This window comes from Chenopodium album, chromosome 17, assembly GCF_948465745.1.
Source record: "Chenopodium album chromosome 17, dcCheAlbu1.1, whole genome shotgun sequence".
NCBI lineage: Eukaryota > Viridiplantae > Streptophyta > Magnoliopsida > Caryophyllales > Amaranthaceae > Chenopodium > Chenopodium album.
Window position 1 is genome coordinate 41,783,401 of NC_137850.1, and position 20,942 is coordinate 41,804,342.

Sequence of the window (20,942 nt, forward strand, 5' to 3'; positions counted from 1 at the left end):
TAATTTACATAATTATGGTACTTTTCTGTTAAAAAAAAATTGCATCATTAGTCTTTTTAGGATTAAATTTTAAGAATTTTTACCATAAATTATTATCGGTATATAAAAGAAAATATAGTCAAGTGATGTGTTGTTGATTCTTGATTGAAAGTGTCTCAATATATTTAATTTCAAAGCATCAACTTTTAAAAGTTTAACAATGCACAAGTAAAGATATGCATGATCGAATGAGTACATTAGATTATCGTTAATAAACCGTTTATGCAATTATTAAAAACGAAAAAAATATATAATAATATTTAAATGTATGGAATAAAACGGCTGACTCTTATTTTAAACTTTTAGTTCATTACAACAAATTTTATGACGACCATACTTTTACTTGTATAATTTTTCAAAATTTGCATTTATTATTTACTTGTTATGTGTCCTCCAATTATGCCTTTGATGTGTGCTTGCGTGGTAGTTGGTCAGCATCCTTTCCTTAATACCACACCTTTGACATGAGAATGTAGGCACAAACGTGGTGTGCTATTCTCACTTCAAAATTCTTTCCCTTGGTATATATGTTGCTATATGTCATCACTTGTGGGTTATTTTATTAAGAACGGCCGAATCGGAGTACTTTTTTTGTTCAATATAAATAGTCACATTTCATTTAAGTTATCTTAAAATTATCTATAAAAACGGTATTTTTTATTTCCTATAATAACTCCATTATGATTTATAATCTCATTACCTAATATAATGTGTTTGTGAAAAAAAAAAAATTCATTACCTAATGTGTAGTACTATTTACTTAATAATGATAGATTAATGATCTCATTACAAAATACATGGTATATACTTAATCAAATTCATGTTGATAAATGGTACTCCATAATATAGTTGCATAAAAAATAAATGGTAACATAGTAGTAAATACTCTTCATATCAGATCTTTGTGAATTAATATCAAATACTTGTATTTAATTATTGGATGTTATTATATTTGATTATGAAACAATTTTAGATGGATGAAGAGTAATTAAAAATTAATGATTTGATTATATATTCCTAATTCTCTTCATACCATCTAATAACGAATGAACTCATTGCCAAATACATTGTATTTACTTAATCAATTTCAGAGTTTTTTTTTTTTTTTTTTTTTTTTTTGACAAGATCAAATACAGAGTTGGTAATGGTAATACATGGTAGTAATTAAATAACAATTATTGTAAAATAAAATATCTTTGTGAATTAATATCATATTATTGGAGGTTATATTATTTGATTATGAAATTAGATGGAGGAAGTACATTTAAAACTCATAAAAATTAGGATACCAACAAGAAAGAAAATTAGATTACAAAACAATGTCATATCAATTAGTGAAGGATATGAATAAGAAGCTACTTCTCAAACAAAAAAAAAAACAAAAAAAAAAAAGGATAAGAAGCTACATAAATGTAACAAAATAAAACCGTTAATTAATAAGAGGACATATTATATAAAACGAAATCACGCGTGATTTTGTCATAAATTTCTAAAGATGAATTACTGGTATTTATATATAGAATATTGTTGGTATCAAAGTCATTAATTATGTTATGTACAACTTTCTTTAGTCATTAAGGTGGAGAAATCTCATACGATGTGAATAATAATTAATTTAAAATTCGCCATATGGCAACCAAGTGTAAATTAAATTACTAACACGCAGCAAAAGAGATGTGCTGAATTTATGGAAAAAAATTTGCAACTATCAATAACCCCCCCCCCCCCCCCACACAAACACAATGGGGGTATTTTAGTCTTTTCACCCAAAATCTTTAACAAATAAAATAAATTACAAAAATTGCCCTCACAAGTTGACTCTAATGGCGGCCCTTTTAGCCTTCTCTATATAAAACAAACAGAAAAACATTTCTTCTTCCTACCTTCATTCTTTCTCTCCTCCACTTTCTCTCTCTACTTTCTCTCTCTAGAATTTAAAGAAGAAGAAAAAAATGGATTTTGATCAAGAAGATGGTAAGAATATGATGATGAAGGGTATTTGGGTAAATGTGGTAGTATTGGTAACAATAGCAATAGCAACAAAATTAGTGTTACAATTATGGTGGAGACCAAGAAAAGTTGCAAAGCATTATTCAAATCAAGGAATTAAAGGGCCTCCTTATAATATCTTCATTGGTAATATGAAAGAATTGGTAGAAATGATGCTCAAAGCTTCTTCACAACCTATGACTCTTTCTCATAATATTCTTCCTAGAGTCCTTCCTTTCTACCATCATTGGAAGAAACTTTATGGTAAGTAATTCCCGCTTTTTATTTCATAAATTTACGTTTCATACCAAGGTTGCGTACATCTGAACCTCCTGCTGTTTGGCGAGCATAGAGTGTATGTCTTGGTCGCCCTAAAGCAAGAATTTTGTGTTTGTGTGTATGATCATGTTTTGCTTGTCATGGTTTTTGTCAAGTGGTGGCTAGGGAAGAAAACAAACCTTTCTTTTCTTTTGATTCGAAAGATGCCAAAAAATTGATTTTACTTTTGATTTGAAAGGTTGGGAGGATCTGAAAAATATGATGAAATTCTAATTATTATTGCATCCAACTTTTTTTTACAATTTCCTTATTGCATCCAACTTTTTTTACAATTTCCTTTCTTTTTCACCTTGTTCCCATCTTTGCATACAAAAAAATTGTCCATTTTTCATACAATTTTTTTTATTTTAATTAATTCTAAGCAATGTATATTGGGTTAAATTTTAAGGGTGTTTTAATTAATTTGATTACAAATTAAAATTTTCATGGATCATGTTTTGGAAGTACTACATAGGAACTGTTTTTGAGCTGTCTTCTTTCCACCATCTCACTTTCATCATAAATTCATAATAACATTATTCTCTTTCTCTCTCCTCAATTCATGTTTCCTAATTTCCTAACTAGTTTTTTATCATCACATATTCATGATCATGTAATAAATTTTCTCCTATGTTTTAATAACAACTTAATTAGAAAGTATTATTATTATTACAGTTCACATGATTAATGATAATTGCACCATAATTTCGTTATAAGTTATGAAAATTAACCATTTTATTGAAATTTTTTAAACAGGTGCAACTTACCTTATATGGTTTGGACCGACCCCAAGACTAACCATAGCGGATCCGGGTCAAATAAGAGAGATTTTATCTACCAAAGCAGAATTCTACGAAAAATACGAGTCTCATCCTCTAGTAAAAAAACTTGAAGGTCATGGTCTCATATCTCTTAAAGGCGACGTATGGGCTCATCGTCGCAAGACCATTTCACCCATCTTCCATCTCGAAAACCTTAAAGTAAGTTACACTCTCTGGATTGTACCAGTGCTAATGCACGGAATATTTTTTTAATTTAAAAAGACGACATTATTTATTTATTTTAGTTGTTGTAACAAGAAAGATACTATCATGTAAACATGATATATCTATGTATATATACATTTATTACTACCCATAAAAATGTACTCCCTCCGTCCCTAAATTACATTCCTGTTTGGAAATTTACATGGGAATTAAGGAGAGAAGAATAAGACAAATAACAATAATTAGATAATGCAATGGGAAGTACAAAGATAGAATATTTATTACTCATGACATGTCATCAATCCTTTGCAAAAAAAAAGGACCAATCACATGCTCCTAATTGAAAATTTTTAACCAATCATATTCATTGTAGTTTGGCACAAGGATTATGAGTGAGATTAGGTAAGGATGAGTGAGATTAGGTAAGGATGAGTGAGAAAGCATTAAATATAAAACAAAAAAAGAGAGTTGATTTACTAAAAAAACTTACCAAAGATAGAAAGGAGGAATGTAATTTTGGAATACCAAAAATAGAAAGGAGGAATGTAATTTAGGGACGGAGGGAGTAATAAACTTATGGTTAAAAATGGTAAATGTTGAGCAGATGATGATACCCATAATGGGAAAGAGTGTGGCCCATATGTTGGACAAGTGGTCCTTGATTTCGAATTCGGGCAAGGTTGAACTGGAAGTCTCAGAATGGTTTCAAAATTTGACAGAAGAGGTTATTACAAGGACTATTTTTGGAGCTAGCTATGATGATGGCAAGAAGATCTACCAATTACAAGCTAAGCAAATCGTCTTCGCCGCCGAGTCCTTCCAAAAGGTCTTCTTCCCTGGCCAAAGGTATGTAGATTAAAAATGTTGTTGGTACTCGACAGTACTGCTACTACTGCACTGCTAGTGTACAAACGTACATACATACAGTAGCAGTAGTACTGTATTGTACAAGACTGATATACTCCCAACCGAACACGCTTAATAATAATAGCACTACTATTGTTATTATTAATAATATAATATAGGAAGAGAATTGACGCGTTTTGTTGTTGTCCTTTTTATTTCGTCGTAGATTCCTGCCAACGAAGAGGAACAGGACGACGTGGAAACTAGACAGGGAGATCGAGGCATCATTAATGAAGTTGATTAGTCAGAGGAAAGAGAGTCTATTAAGACGACGGGAGGAGGAAGAAGGAGTCGGAGTCAAAGTCGGAGACGGAGGAGAAGGAGAGGAAAGTCATAGGGATTTATTGGAGATACTAATAGAAGCAAGCATGAGTAATAATAAAAACACAAGTGAAAAAAGTATAACAGATAATGATATAGTAGAAGAGTGTAAGAGTTTCTTTTTTGCTGGGAAACACACAACTTCAAATTTGTTAATATGGACAAGTATACTCTTAGCAATGCACCCTCAATGGCAGCAATTGGCACGTGAGGAAGTTATGAGGGTGTGTGGAGCACGTGATATCCCAACTAAAGATGATGTTTTAAATCTAAAGACGGTAAGTAGTGCTAATTTAAAGTGCTCTTCTTTCGACTAATTTTATTTCCTCTTTTTTTTTTTTGTCCGCATGCATATTCTTGTCTAATTCCGGGAAGAAATTAATATAACCATTTTTCAATTTTAATTTTTTTTTTTTAAAAAAAAACCCTTTAATTAAATAAAAGTACTTAAAACAAAATTAAAAGGACAGTCCTTAATTAGATAAGAGTACGATCTTATTAGTGCTTTGTCATTTGGTATTTGATTATCAAAATTTTTAAAAGAATAGTAAATCAATTTAATTTGATTGTATTTAAACTCTAATTTTTATATTTTATACACCTCTAATATAATTAGTTTATTAAGAGATTGATTTTGTGGATAGGTTGGATATTCCGAGTATATTACTTAGCTTTGCGAAACTGATGTTACAATTTTGATTTTATAAAGTACTTCGTATGTTATATTGTATGATAATGTTATTATAAGAAGTCAATAGTTAGGGTGTGCCTTTTTTAAAAAAAATAAAATATAAATAAAAATGACACACTTGGCTTATCGTATGGGTTTCTGCCTCTCACGATTATTCTTCAATGGCCATTGTCTTAAATTATTTTTAGTATGGCTTACATTTTAAGTAATTTAATTAGTTGATGAATAATTAATTTGATAAAAAAAAAAAATAAAAAAAAAAAAAAAAAAAAAAAAGCTATTACGGTAAAATGTCAAATTTGGCAAGGAAATTTAAAATTCATGTGCATTTTATGGTATTTCTTTAATTATTGTCTCTCAAAGTACAATTGAATAACATGTTTTCTTATTCATGCAGCTGTCAATGATCATATCTGAAGTCTTAAGGCTATATCCACCAGTAGTAGCAACAATTCGACGAGCAAAAACACAAGTAGACCTTGGAGATATTAACATTAATGAAGAAACCGAGCTCTTAGTCCCAATATTAGCCGTCCATCATGATACCACAATATGGGGCCCGGATGCATCGGAGTTCAACCCGTCCCGTTTCTCTCAAGGCGTGTCCCGGGCTGCCACCCACCCGACCGCCTTCATGCCATTCGGCCTTGGGGGGCGCCAGTGCATCGGGCAAAACCTAGCATTGTTACAAGCCAAATTAGCTATAGCCATGATCTTGCAAAAGTTTACATTTGAGATATCACCCAATTATAAGCATGCACCCACCGTTTTGATGCTCCTTTACCCTCAATTCGGAGCTCCGATTATATTTCGGAGCTTGTAGGATCCTAGATCCGACCCTAACCTACATAAATTATGTCCTACATACAGAGAAAACCCAACAAAATAATTTTTACTCCTTTTACTCCCTTTCTTTGATTTTCTTAATTCCTTTTTAGGTTTGTCTTGATGGTTTGCTAACTTTTTTGCCAAAACAGTAACCCTATGTGAAAATATTAGTAGTAGGACTAACTTTTTTTTTTTTTTTCCTTTTTTGATATGCTTCTTGTGTCACTCAATGTAATTAAGTATATATTTGTATACATTTGCTCCTGACTGACACCTTGTAATATATAACAAAATGTTTATGTTATGCACATTTTTGTTCCGTTAGATGAGCACTTTATGCATATAAATTTAGAATATTTAAAAAAGTGTTCATATTTCATAAGTAAATATGGTGTGAGAGGATAGGATAATGCACCACCTTAATCCAAGCAACGATGGAAATAAGCCTTGAGGTAAAAAAGAGTTCAAAAGGAGGACAGATACAGGTATCAAAATCAAATTTCGTCTCCATCAGCGCACTTCAATGGGGTGTATGAAGGGCAAAGAAGATAAACAAATTTGAACACAACTCTCAAAATCCATTTATTAAAGGATATGATATTTCCCCCAAAAAAAATAGTAAAAATGTCAACGCTTATCATGGTGACATACATTAGAATGTCACAATAATACATCGCTGTCAAGGCAAAGGAATAATAGAATTGACAAATAATAATAATGTAGACAGTAGTACAGTAGTAGGAACTAGGAAGAAGCTGATATCAACAACGCGGAAAGCCTAACTGCACACAAAGGGGAACATCAGTAATGAGGACAGCTTATCATGCCAGATGATCAGATAAACTAATTTAAGCTTGTCATTAAAATTATTAACAAGATGCAATTAAATAAATATAAGCACAGGAAAATTATTAGAGGAGGATCAAGGGGGGGTGTGTGGGTAGCAACTAATCATCATCAAATACTGTTTTCGGAACGCGAAGTCGAAAACAACTCGGATGCTTCAAAATGTACAGGGAAAAAAATAGGTATTGACTTTACAATGAGCAAAGGGGTTGCAAATTGGTGTCTTCAAAATGTATGCAAGGGGCATGAATCTTAGTAAAAGGATGAAACATTGGTATATAAATATTAATTTCATGAGAAAGAAAGTAGGTTTCACATTTTTATTGTTAGGATGGATGACAAAAGAGGAGGCACAGCTATTGTTATCTGATAATGTCTGAAAATATAGTAATATTAAGGAATTCAGTTAGTCAAAAGAGCACATGATGTCACATTATTCATATTTAAACTGATAATTTAAGTGCTACTCAGGGAATTATCAATGTGAACCACAGACAAATTTTGGCAAGTTATTAAGAAAGATAATCCAGAAATAGAGGGTATCATCAGCAAAACGTTCTATCAACCACGCGTATGTATACATAAGGATGTCATATATGTGGCGCATCAATTACCTTTCAAGCAATGCCAGTAGACGTGATGCAACTACAGTATTGAATATTAGTTTTCTGGCTGCAAAACATTTTAACTGATCATCGTATACCTAAAGAATTCCAGTAAAGATCCTGAATTGGGATTAATAAGAATCGGACTAAAGATCAGAGTCATATAATAAGTTGGGATACATGACAATATAAGTGATTCGAAGACAAGCGACATGTAAGTTAATCAGAAAGTTGTAACACAGAAAGTAGAAAATATAGGTACTATGATTCCAAGGCATGACAATTAGCAGTAACGTACAGTAATTGCCAGGTATAGAATCAACATCAATAACAAACAGGAAAGAATTTCTTGAAAGATAAAATAACAATTTCGACATAAAGCATATATAAACAAAAGGAATTACAGTAATCAAAATGCATATATTGATAAATGAGCAGTAAATTAACAAAATGACACAGAGCACAATACAAAGGGGTAGGTTCAGCTAGTTAAACGAGACCCCAAAATTTGGAGCAAAAATGCCAGGGTTTCCATATTGTACAATTCAAGACAATGATCTAGAGCTTCAAAATAGCAAAGTATTATTTGTCCCCCTTGCTTATTATTAGTTGGAACTACAATCTATAAATAAACTAAAGGAACAACCGCTGACATCATATTGTCCACGTGGCACTTTTATAAGAAAAATTTTCCCGCCTAAATAAAAATATGACGTCATTATATTTTCTTTGGTTTCAAATTTCAAATTTAATTTCTCCTCCTCTCAATTTATCTATACTATTTAATTTATTTATTTTTCTTCTATCACCAACTATTGGTATCTAATACATCTTTCCCTTATGCTTCATCGAACAAAATACTTTGATGTATACATTTTTTCTATTTTCCTGTATATATTACTAGTTTAAAATCATTATTTATTTGTTTAATTAAATTCGTATATTAAAAATCTAACTTTTATGTATGTGCTTAAATTTTCATATTTGGTTTGTTCTTCTTCAAAATTAATTTTATAAATCTCTTCAAAAAAAAAAATAATTTTATAAAATTAGCATTTACAACCAATGGTTATATCTCAATAATTTTTCTGATACATAATAATACATAAAATATATATACTCTATATTTCCGTGCATCGCACGGGACTAATCTAGTATGTTAAGTATAATAATGCACTAGATAAGCACATATACCGATTTTAACAGTGGAAATACCCGTGGTGTATGCCGGAGAGTGGAGCTTTTGATACAACCACGCCATTCTCAATTCGCTTAATCCGATGAAGATAAAGCAGAGAAACAGTTACACTATAAAAACTGTGAAGTTTCTTTCGAAAGCTGGAACACCTTTCCCTACTTTTAAAGCATTTTAATCATATATTACATCAAGCATGTAGATGATTACCTTCTAGCAAGGAGCAATCTGGAGCATACTGATGTGAACGCACGTATTTTACATGTCTAAAATTGATCCAATTGAATATCGAGCTGAATTTTGTGAAAGGGACAGCATTTTTAACTTGTAATCCAAAACTATCAAAACCTAAACAACCTGCAATTTCTTCAGTGAGCTAATATCAAATCATTTAAATGCCAATTGAGCTGAAGCGAAATATGACAAATTAACAACCAGAATTAGATGAAGGCCTTTTTGGTCAGGACTTTAGGACTAACCTGTTTGTAAAAGACAGAGAGTGTCACATATGTATGTTATAATCATTTGACATGTAGTTAACGTGACTTTTAGACAGTTTTCTTTCTCATATTTGTCTTGAGGTGTTAACAATCAATAGAATGACATTAAGTCTATCAATGTTTCATTTTATAATTAATGACTCATTTATTAGCTTATCTTAAAGTGCATTTTCATAATGCATTCACAGTCACAAGTTTATATTTGGAAATTTGCATATATTATCATAGCTGCAAACTTTGATAGGTCTTCTAAACAGATATTTAAAAAGCAGCACCAACAGATTGCGCTAGCTAGAAGCCTAGAAATAAAAAAATTTGGGTTATGAACAATTGAACATGATTTTTCAACCTCATTAACCCGACCTACAAATTACCAGAACCCATACATTTACCCCACATCCGACTTAAGCAATGAGTTTGCACTCTCTCTCTATATTGTATCCCATTTCCGTTGCTCTTAATAATGCGTTGCTAAGGACCACCCAGCAACTCTAACTGCAGTATACCAGTTTACATGGCCCTTGTACTACAAACTACAGCCTAGAGCTGACTCAATATCCATACAGACCCATCAAAGGAGGTACTACCCAGTGAATCTGCAATCAACAAACATTACCCATTGAGACCAAATGGAGGAAGCTCAATATAAATGACTTCAATCATCCAGTGCTTCCATCTTTCTGTTTCCACAGTGAACTTAACATTACCTGGCAAGATAGCCAAATCTACCAACTATATGCCCTCATGGGACCACGAGGTTTCTTCTTCATTGATTATTCTATTGTCCTTCGAAGCTGTTAGAACTGATTACTAATTGATGGTCCCCAAAAGGCATGTGGCTAGGAGATCTACTCTCTGTCCTACTTGTAAAGAGATTGTGAAATTTTTATACATTTAATGAAATAGAAGCATCATGCCTAATTAGCTCCTAATACCTACTTATTTAATTTCTTAACCCAAATCCTAGCTTCATACATCTTTATCTTAACACCTAGCCTACAATGGTCTACCATTTTTAAGGATGTAATAATGAACGTCGATTAAGCAAGAAACGTGCATCTTCTGAACTTTCCGTATCACTGAGACACTGTATGAGTGACCATTAAGTTATCATTAACAATTACTGGTAAGTGGTAATAGTATATGCCTGTTTGGTTCTGCTGTTTAGTTTCATGTCTTTATAAAAAAAAAAAGGCAAACATGTCTGTAGCTTTGATCTGCATAGCTAATAAAGAATCAAGTAAACTACATATTTGGGAGGAAAAAGTTACTGATTAGGTATTAAAAACAGTTGCTGCTGTACCAAAGAGGCACTATCAAAGACATCAACCTATGACAAATCTACTTGCCATCAACGTTAAAGTGTGTCAAAAAAATAAATTCAGCAGTGCCTTCTTAAGTTCTTATCCCTTTGTTTGCCAATATCTTTTCAGATGATTTAACATTAAATGTCATGTAACCTAAGCTAAAACATCAACCAAGATCTTAGCATATGCCAGCTTTCAGCTGGATTCCAAACTCCAAAGCACTATCCTAATCTTCTAACCAAAGCACCTTCTTATTCTTCTGACATGACAGTAGGTATACTCATGCAATGAACTTGGCAAAGCAAACATTAACATCATTCAATTTAAATAATTTCCTTTCAACCACAAATCACTTCTACGAAACCCAACTAATAGCATTTAGAAGTTATCTGTTTCCTTTATCTTCTTACATTGATAACTGCTCAATCTATTATTGCCTCACATTCGTGTTTAGCATCATGTATGAAAATGTGCATTTTAAATTCACTCTATTTAACTAGCCCACCAAATCCATCACCAACAGTTGACATAGAAGGCATCAACTCATCAGGATCCTTTAATATGATGTACTTTAGTTAATTGTACTGGGTCAGTAGATGGCTTCTAATATATAATCTGTTTTTAAACTTGTTCCACCAGTCCCTCTGCCGAATCCCAAATCAAACATCTCAATACAACTGATATTCCTAAAAAGACAAAAGCCTAAAACTTGCTTTTGAGTTTTCCTTTGCGTATTTGTGCAGGAATTAACATGTTTAACCGAGTCCACCAAAAACACGCATACATTAAATGTTAGGAACAGGAATGTAACCTCTTATGTTACTTGAAAGTCCAAAAGAAAACGAACACTTCTTGTAGCTCCTGCAAAAACAAAAGAGATCATATTGTTAGAAAACAAATAAAAGACAAAACAGCCCTTGATTTTAAAAATGAAAAAAAAAATGTAAAATATCGTACATTCTTCTCGGAGCTATCCAGCTCACCAGCTCATTTACCAATTAGACACATCCACAAATCCCTAGTAAATCCCTTAAATCCATGGCTGTAGATGACCTTTCCGCTTAAATCTTAATACTTTAAGAAACATTGTCTCCTTTGGTAACCTATGGCCAAAGCAATTTAACTGGCTTTGTCTAACCTTAATTTAAGCCACTTTGTCGGGCTTTTCTAATTCTCTTCCTATGATTGGCTGTCACCTGTTTTTTAATCTGTATAGCAGCACCAATCTCAGAGGGGCTGGTAGTAGCTGCTAATTTATTCCAAAATGAAAATGTATCTTTTCTAAGAAATAAAAAATAAGACTTTGGACTTTTATCAGTGAACTTATGTATAAGAAACCTTAGTGCTTGAAACTTACTTCCATTAAGATCACAGCATTGTACAAGATGTTTCCATGTCAATATCACCATGATTAGCTGTAAACAATTGAAAAAAAAAAACATTAGACTATTAAAAAAAAGCATAATTAACTAGGTACAAATATACAATAAAAAAATGCATGATCTCTGCACGTACGCGTGGCCAAGCATATGATATTACTCATATTGGTTAAAAAATTATATATAGGGGTATCTCCTTTAGACCCAATCATTACAGTATAATACCAAACATGAACAAGCAAAGAATTATGAACTCCAGTGCAGAGCAGCAGATATTGGAACAGCAGCAACAGTTCTAACAGACATTTCAACTACCAACCAGAACAAATATAATTGTTTAAACCTTAGAATTAATATAGTAATACCTTAATAGGTCCCCAAGTCTTCTTTTATAAACAAATGTGCCAATACTTTTTTGCTTCACCAAGGATTGTCATATTATCTGATAATATTATACAATAATTTGCCCAAAAGTTTTCTAAGAGAGTGTCAAAACTCAACTAAACAACAAGAAAATAATTCCTATATGGCTTCCTGGTCTCTAAATCAGATGCACATTTCATTTGTCTTCTTCTTTGCTTGCCAGTTGCTAGCAATTTAAAGGGAATCTCTCTCTCATGTGACCAATGCCATATTTCTATCTGATAAATGGGTGTTATCACATGGTTCTCCAATGCCATAACCCCCGTCACATAAATTACTCAGTGTGCGACATAATATTTGATACTCATCTATTTCGGAGTTATTTGATGAAGGTGAGATGCTTCATACAAGAAAACACTCCAATTAATAAGAAGAGGATTGGGAGAATGTTAGTCAAATTCATATGTACAATTTAACACCAAACCAAACAATTCCAGACATCAAACATCATAGGCAATGACTCATGATTCTGCAACCAGAAGCATAAGCATAAAATTCTTCATCTCATCCCTAGAGTTAAAGCTGTTGAAAAGTATAACAGGCAATTGAAGCTGTTAAAAAGTGATGAACTAGTTTGCCCACAAAGCCCAAAAAGTTGTGTAAAACAAAATAGGTGCAGCCCAATATAAAAAAGTTTAGTTTGGTTCACAAAGACATACGAAGTTTAAAGGATCTATGCCGTGCCTAAATCAAAGCTAGAAAATCTTCCAGTTCCTAGTGTCAGTTAAAAGAATTTGCTGAAGAATTTACTGCCTAAACATATACATGTCATAACTAGATATGTTCCTCATTATTTGGGTTAGAAAGCTCCAAATGATTTCTCTTTACTCATTTATGTCAGGCAACATACATCTAAACTTCGGTAGACTTTAATAGCATGGGGTTCAAAAATTGCATCAGAATCAGTTACACCTTTGGGTAAAAGGTGCAGCAACTACATAGAGAAAAGATAGAAGGCCAATGAAAGACTGGTAAATGATAGCACAGATCATTAACATGAAAGAACATTAACCAGAGTTGCAAAAAAAGAAACCGTGTAGCAATGCAAATAAATTTCCAACCCTCATCCATTTATTCTGAATACATGCTTTCTTAAGTTATTTCTATTTCTTTCTCCCAAGGTATCCCCAATTCCTTAATTTTCTTTGTACTTGTAATCCATTTCCTGACTCAAGAGGAACAATAAAAAGGGATAAGGCTTTAAGGTTTAGGCACCTCATGCCAGAGAATGTGTAAAAACACACTTCTGTGAGCACTAAGGCTGGTTTAAACCTTTGGGTTCATTGGCACTCTTGAGCAAAATTTCTCAACCTTCATCAATACGAACACAGCCAGCAAGCATAAAACAAGGGTAAAGACTAGGAAAAAAACTGGGATAACTAATATATAAGCAGTGTTACTAAAGCCATACACAGTAGGAGAATATAAAACTCCATATGATACCATTTAGTGGGATTGCATTTACCCAAGACTTCAAGTCCAGACGTCCAAGTAAGCCTAAATTTTCTCATTAAAAAATCAATAGGAACTAGGAACTTCTGTAATGTAACAGCTATCATTAGAATGATAGGAAAAGACAAGAATTCACCTTATAAGAAAGACTCTTTCTATAAAAAGGACCAAAAATCAATTGAGTACATTGGAACATACATAAAATTATGAGAAATTGAATACTGGAGCATACCACTGGTACCAACATTATACATGAAAGTAAGAATTTGGTTCAGTAGATAAAGGCTTAAAGCTCGGCTAACACCCAGAGATTAAGCTCAAACAGCCTTATTATACAGCTAAATGGCATAATTAACTTACTTCACCAAACATTTTTATGCCCACTGAAAACCCAGAGGCAACATGCATTGGCAGATAAAATCAGGGCATTCACTCAACTCTGAAAATCACATTCGTAGTTTTACACCTTCACATTAATTATCCTATCTATGCTACAGAGTCAAGGACCAACAGCTTTCCTTTACTTCTAAACAGGCCGGCTAACTCAACATACATAGGCTATGTTCACTTCTACATCCTGTGAGTCATACACAAACTTTTAGATGCAAGAACTGCATCCCTACTATTGCCCTTGCTTTTAAAAATAAATAAATGTCATTGTTATTGGAACTTATTCCAAATACTTTTAAGAAAGCACGCTGAATATAAGACAAGTTACTGTTCACTAGCTCAGCAAACAAATGAGAAAACTCTTTTGGCCCCTCAGCATCTATCAAGATGAATAAGCCTATTGGGATGCCTAAAACGGCAACTTACCAAAACTTATCTACATATTAAGCATTTCCTTTTTGGCCACCATAAAATAGCCCATAAAAGTTTCAAAACATACAGATAAAGACTAAAAGATCCTGACTTCATAATGAAAGCAAAAATGTAACTATATGCATGCACTTTATAAATCCTAATCACCAATTCAATAAAAAACAGGATGCTGAAAGTCAATCATTCATAAAATATAGTAGCAAAACCCTCTTCTGAGGTAACTATTGCTCTAAGCGTGGCCCATATCTTTTTTCATTTGAAGAAAACATCACTATTGAAATTGTCTTATTAACTGATCTAAGCTGTCTCACCGTTAGAAAATTAAAATGAACAGAAAAGTTCTCGTTAACAATTGAGCATGACAGGCTCTCCATTGAGGGATGTTTATGATAGTCTACCTTAAAATAATAAACCTCTTGGCTCTTTCAAACAATTCATGGTGCAGTTACAGCTTATAGCAGTTAATAACGTCATACATTTCTGAGATAAAATAAGTTCCTTGATCAACAAATGTTTAAAAAAACATATCCTAAAAACTTCATCTCCAATAATCAGCAATATATGATTTGGATAGAGCGAGTTAGGAGCAATATGAAAGAATTGGCTTTACAGGAACACATAGCACTAGATAGAAAGGCATGGAGGGAGACTATCTTGGTTGACAGCTATAAAATTTTGGTTCATGTAGCCGACTCTATCATTGAGCTTATGGCTCTGAGCCTCTGATAATGTTGTAGTTGTCAGCCCATGATAAGCTTATAAAGTAAAATAAACATCATACATATCCCTTCAAAAATGTAAGCTAGATATATGGGAATATCTGCTTCGAGCCTAATAAACAAAAATCACTAAGAAAAGTAGGAATCCAGTTAGCACCATCATACTCTCTCTTCAAATATTGTAACCAAAATAATTTGACAAGTCCTGCTTCATGTTTCTCAGATTATGAAAATACAAAAGCAATAAAGATTAGTGATCTCTAGCATGATCTCCATAGTTCCTGAACCATCATCAAAAAAGTCTGAACCCCATGAGAAAATAAGTGTAGAGTATAGACAACAGTAAATCACCATCAGAAGCTATGTCATCAGCCACATTCTAACCTAAATAACATTTGTTATCAGATATCCTCTAACTGCTCAGAGAGTAACATCTTTAGTTGTCCCAATTCAAAAAAACAAGTCCCTTGATCTAACTGAAATCATTGACAAGTCAGATTGTCAGGTACAAGAAGCGGCTCTGTCTAAAATTAGACTTCTTCATTGCAATCAATAGAAGACAATGTTTTTGTGGGATTCTGTAAGGCTTTGGGCATAGAAGAAAGGCACAATAGGAATATTTATTATGATTCAGTTAGAGGTAGCTTGAGCAACAAGAAGAGGGGAGTTAGTCCATCAATAGATGAGTTTCTTTTTTTCTTTTTCTTTTTTTTTGTGGGGGGGGGGGGGGGGGGGAGTATAATGATGAGAAGGTTTTTTTTTTTTCTTCCTATTCTTAGTGTAAGCATGGAAGCCAATTAAGCTGGGATTGTATGCTCTATTTTTTTATTTAATTTCATCAAAGACAATCCTTCAAATCTCTTCTTTTTCATCTCTATTTTTTCTGCATATCCAATCTATAACAGGTTGTCAAACAAAAAACTTCTTCAATGCGATGACAAAAATACTTAGATCCATAATGCATTTACATAAACAAGTCAGCAAAATTAGCCACCCTTGGCAGTCAGAATATCCATAAATCAACAGCATGATAGTCAGGCTATGGCGGACACTCCTGAATCATGATACATAAACTCTAGATCCCACCATCTACAGTCCTAAAAGTGTAGTTATCAAAATGACATGCACCTAAAGACTCCTTCCTTCCAAAGATAGAGAATCCAGTACACTACTACACCCACAAACTCTCAGTTACAGGTTAGCATGACCTCATGCCCTATACCTAAAGAACCTACAGACTACAGTCACACCATCAATCAATATTCAACCCACTCTGAAAAATAAACCCTCTTTTTGGCATAAAGTCAATGCAAAGAGCTAGGATCAGCCAGGCAGAAATAGGCCTTTAAGCCTAAGCAAATACATGAGACAAAAACTGCAACTACATGAGGGAAAGTCCGCTGAGTCTTTTAATAATGCCTTCAAAAAGAAGCATTGGAACTGTTACTTAGCTTCATATTCACTGAAGAAGCACTGGAACTGTTACTTAGCTTTATATTCACTAAAGATTCAATAATCTCTTTCTTTTCAAGCATAATAACAACCCCAATCAATAACCATTCAGTTCCATACCTCCAATTATGTAGCACAAAGAAACTTAGAAAATCAATTCATAGTTATGGAAAGAAAGCCACCATTTCATACACCTGATTCCCATACCTTTTTAAGCCCTTTTCACAGCCTGATAATGTGAACTATTATTTAAGATGAGTGTAAATTCAGATTTGAACCGGACACCCCCTCCCCCTCATGCAAAATCATAAGTTACATTGGTATTGTAGTGGGACATCTCTGATATCAGCATTCCTCACCATTCAAAATATAGAGAGAAAAAGAGAGAATTAAATATAAACAATGGAATGACATGTGAATTCGTCAGTGAAAGAATGTTGATTTTGTTAGAACTATCACAGTAAATGTTAGGTCTTAAATCTCCAGCAAACTCTGAGTTCTAAACTAAATTCTAACATCTTCTTATTGGCTATAGCTCCACATGTGCAATTAAAGATTAACAACTGAGTAGTAAGGCTTAGGTTGTTACACTTAACACATAGAATGATCCTGATGCAACAACCAAGATGAATGTCCTGAAGCATGTTGATCATCAAACATCACAATTTCACAAAACAATTCCTACTATGACAAAATCATAACAAGCTCACAACTTCACAAGTGCCTTAACTATAATGAGAGGATGTACTCTCTAACAGTCTAACTTACTAGGAATGCTCATTCTTCCAGAGTGAAATTGAATAAAAGCTTAATCTAACCCATTCTCCAGAATTGTAATTTAGTTGCTGCTCATTCCAGAGTAAAGCAACTATGCAAGTACCATGTATCAAAAGCAAACCAAAAAAAAGGGTACACTAGATGCATATAATCATTAATCATAGACATAGCATTCATAATTTGTAATATCCAGACGATGTGAAGTACATAGCTTTATATTCATGTGACAATAATTGCCTTTCTAATAAAGCAGCATACAAACCAACTCAACATTATAGTCAATGATTTGATTAGTGCCTCACAACTGTCTAAAAAATTGATTTTAAAACTCTACTGAATTTGCCAGTGTAACTTTCTCCTTTGTCTTAGTTAAGTACCATCCTTGCCCAACAACAGCCAATCCACTTTCTCCATGTGAGATAACCATGCGCCCATGCAACCTCTTTTGCACAAAACATATAATGTAGTTTTTCAATTTGTGGTGTAAGAGTTATAAATTCAAGCCTTAGAAAATCCCACAGATCTTAACTGGTCATAATTAAGAACCAACACATCAACTACGGTTGCAAGGTGCAGCCTATGACGAAGTGACACCCTAAACAAAATTTCCTCTAACATCCGGGTACCACTTCCTAAGCTTTCCTATGTTCTATGGTAGGAACTAGGAAGCGATTAGCCATTGTTCTAAAGGATAATCAGCGAATTGGTGTAATCACTACACATCAAAGGGGAGTGACGGTTTATAAAGAGGAATGCTCCTGTTATTGCACCATATACATTTTGCCACAAAAATACATAACTTCATCACATAAAGCTCTCAAGACTCGAACGTTCATTCCGATTTAACTACCCCACCACACCCCCCCACCCGTCCCCCAATCCCAAAATGTAATCCACACCCATTCCACTTTACCAGTCACAAAAAAAAAACAAAAAAAAAAAAAAAAAAAAAAAAAAAAAAAAAAAAAAAACTCGAAACTTCCATTTTCCCAGTTTACACACTTCTAATTTATCACTCTAAATTTACCATCAATTTCAATATTTCACTCTACATCTAAACATCAATCAACGTGCCTATTTCGAGTGCGAATAGCAGTTCAGGATGGAAGGAACTCAGGAAGTATAAGCTTCTTTTCCTTACAAAATTCACACAAATGACAGAAAATCTTTGAACTCTAAACTGTGTTTAGGTTTACAAATTCACAAAGACTTGTAATTTTTAAACAATTTCCTAGACCAAACGAATCATAATTCTTGACAAAATTCATATCCTCAATACTCTCCCTTACACTAAATCAAAACTAAAACTCAGAATCAAATCAATCAAATTTAAATAAAAAAATTCATCAACAGCTCAAATAACTAATCCTCAATTTCATTTTACAATGCAGCTACATACTAGTAATAGACTAATAGCAGTAAAATCAAATTAATTTTAAGCAACTAAATTACAATTACGGATTACAAATTTTTACAAATATCGAATCAAATTAGGGCAAATTATGACTTGAACACTATAAAATTGAAATGCAGAAAATTAAGTCAATCGAAAAGATATAATTAAGATAAACAAGAAGAATCGTACCTAAGCATTTTGATCACCGATTGTTTGTCAGTTTTTTTTTTTTTTTTTTTTTATTCTTCGAAATTTCCTGGAATGCTTCATCGGTCGACTTAAATCTTTAATAGGCGGTAAAATACGTATTTTTAAAGCTATAATAATGTTTTATGTTAAATATTAAATAAAAAAGTGGCTGTAGTTTAGTGGTTAGAATTCCACGTTGTGGCCGTGGAGACCTGGGCTCGAATCCCAGCAGCCACAATGAAGTTTTTTTTTAATGAAACTTCTTCGCCAATTTTTTATTTTTTATTTTTTTTTTGCCAAAATAGATCACTGTGATTAAATATAGGCTTTCTAAAGGTATAATGGGCAACTTCATATTTAAATCAATTAATTGTAATCTCTAACCCCCTACCATCCCTTCTCCGAAAGCCAACTAACTATGCTATTAGAGTTGTTTGGATGTCTCCATCTCTTGGTATTATCCCTCTAATCCCTCTAATTTAATTTAATACTGGTCGGGGTGTTATAAAGGGGAGGGATATAAATAGGACATAAAATGACCCTTTTTGCCTTAATGAAATGAAGGATTAAGAGGGGAAACGAAATTAAATGAGGGTCTTATATTACGATTGCCCTAATAATTCAAATGAGGGACCCATTCTAGATCATACTTTCATTAGATCACATATACAAGTATGACATTTGCTTGAACTTGTAGCAATTGTAGGGTCGATCATAAGAGGAGTCAATTTTATTTTGTCGATCATAAGAGGAGTCAATTTTATTTTGCCAAAAGAGATCATTGTGATTAAATATAGGCTTTCTAAAGGTACTAAAGTGTCTCTAAATTTCCATAATGGGCAACTTCATATTTATATCAATTATTTGTAATCTTTAACCCCCTACCGTTCCTTTTTCGAAAGCTAACTATGCTATTAGAGTAGTTTGGATGTCTCCACCTCTTGGAATTCTTAAGCTCAATTTTGATACTACTTCATACGATTTCACAGGGCCAATATCATAAAGTATATGAAAGATTCAATTGTTAATGGATGACATTTAACAAGTGCTTAATCACCTTATGTTACTCCAATCTTTATCAAAAATCAAATCAATCAACAGGTTGTGTTAGATTTAGGCTTGTTTGGTTCACCTTATTTTTGTTTATCTGAACTTATCTGATCTGTTTTGATTTGATCTGGTCTGAATGTCATATTGGACCAAACTTTGACCTAAAATATAAGATAATCTGTACGGAAAAAATATATCAAGTGCGGTCTTATTAGATTCGTAATAATGTGTATTTTAGTTATTAATATGTGATTTTCATTTTTTTTAATTACGAAATTAAAGATATTTAGCGATAAAAAACTGCACATAAAACAATGATCTAATGTGAACTTATTTTTTCTGATCTGAACTTATTTTTTATGAAATAAGTAAAAATAAGGTGTATTAAAAAAGGCCTTAGACCTCTCAATCACTTCACTTAGACCCTGTTTTGTTCACCTTATTTTCACTTATTTCAGGGTTAATAAGTTCAGATAAGTTGTGATAAGGGTTAATCAAAGCTACCGAAGTTTAATTCATAACTAAAATAAGATCAGATAAGTAAAAATCAGGTGAATAAAACGCACCCTTAAAAGCATTCTATCATTATTTTTTAATTTCGACAAATTATGTTGTATTCTTAAATGAAAGCTTTCTTAACATTTGTGTATCTTTCCAAAAAAAAAAAAAAAAAGTTCATGGCCAGGTAGGGCTGGCAATGGATTGGATACGGGTCGGATTATGCTCCATTCGCCTATGCCCATCCATTACCT

At 32.8% G+C, this 20,942-nt stretch overlaps 1 protein-coding gene, 2 long non-coding RNA genes and 1 other non-coding gene across 4 annotated transcripts; 2 read left to right on the forward strand and 2 right to left on the reverse strand.

Moving 5' to 3' along the window:
- Nucleotides 1-1,941: 1,941 nt before the first annotated feature.
- LOC145588010 (cytochrome P450 734A1-like) lies at nt 1,942-6,407 on the forward strand. Its single transcript, XM_081644648.1, has 5 exons — nt 1,942-2,292; nt 3,103-3,326; nt 3,937-4,178; nt 4,405-4,837; nt 5,648-6,407. The coding sequence occupies exons 1-5, from the start codon at nt 1,992-1,994 to the stop codon at nt 6,071-6,073; spliced, it is 1,626 nt and encodes a 541-aa protein (XP_081500774.1). The 5' UTR covers nt 1,942-1,991; the 3' UTR covers nt 6,074-6,407.
- A 264-nt stretch (nt 6,408-6,671) lies between these two features.
- LOC145588011 (uncharacterized) lies at nt 6,672-9,033 on the reverse strand. Its single transcript, XR_014101525.1, has 3 exons — nt 8,935-9,033; nt 7,539-7,649; nt 6,672-6,860 (listed from the first exon to the last, which is right to left on the reverse strand). It is a non-coding gene; the product is annotated as an uncharacterized LOC145588011 (long non-coding RNA).
- Nucleotides 9,034-10,614: 1,581 nt separating this feature from the next.
- LOC145588012 (uncharacterized) lies at nt 10,615-19,190 on the reverse strand. The gene is made up of 3 exons (XR_014101526.1): nt 19,141-19,190; nt 11,889-11,946; nt 10,615-11,392 (listed from the first exon to the last, which is right to left on the reverse strand). It is a non-coding gene; the product is annotated as an uncharacterized LOC145588012 (long non-coding RNA).
- A 115-nt stretch (nt 19,191-19,305) lies between these two features.
- On the forward strand, nt 19,306-19,377 carry TRNAH-GUG (transfer RNA histidin (anticodon GUG)). The gene has a single exon. It is a non-coding gene; the product is annotated as a tRNA-His (tRNA).
- Nucleotides 19,378-20,942: the final 1,565 nt, after the last annotated feature.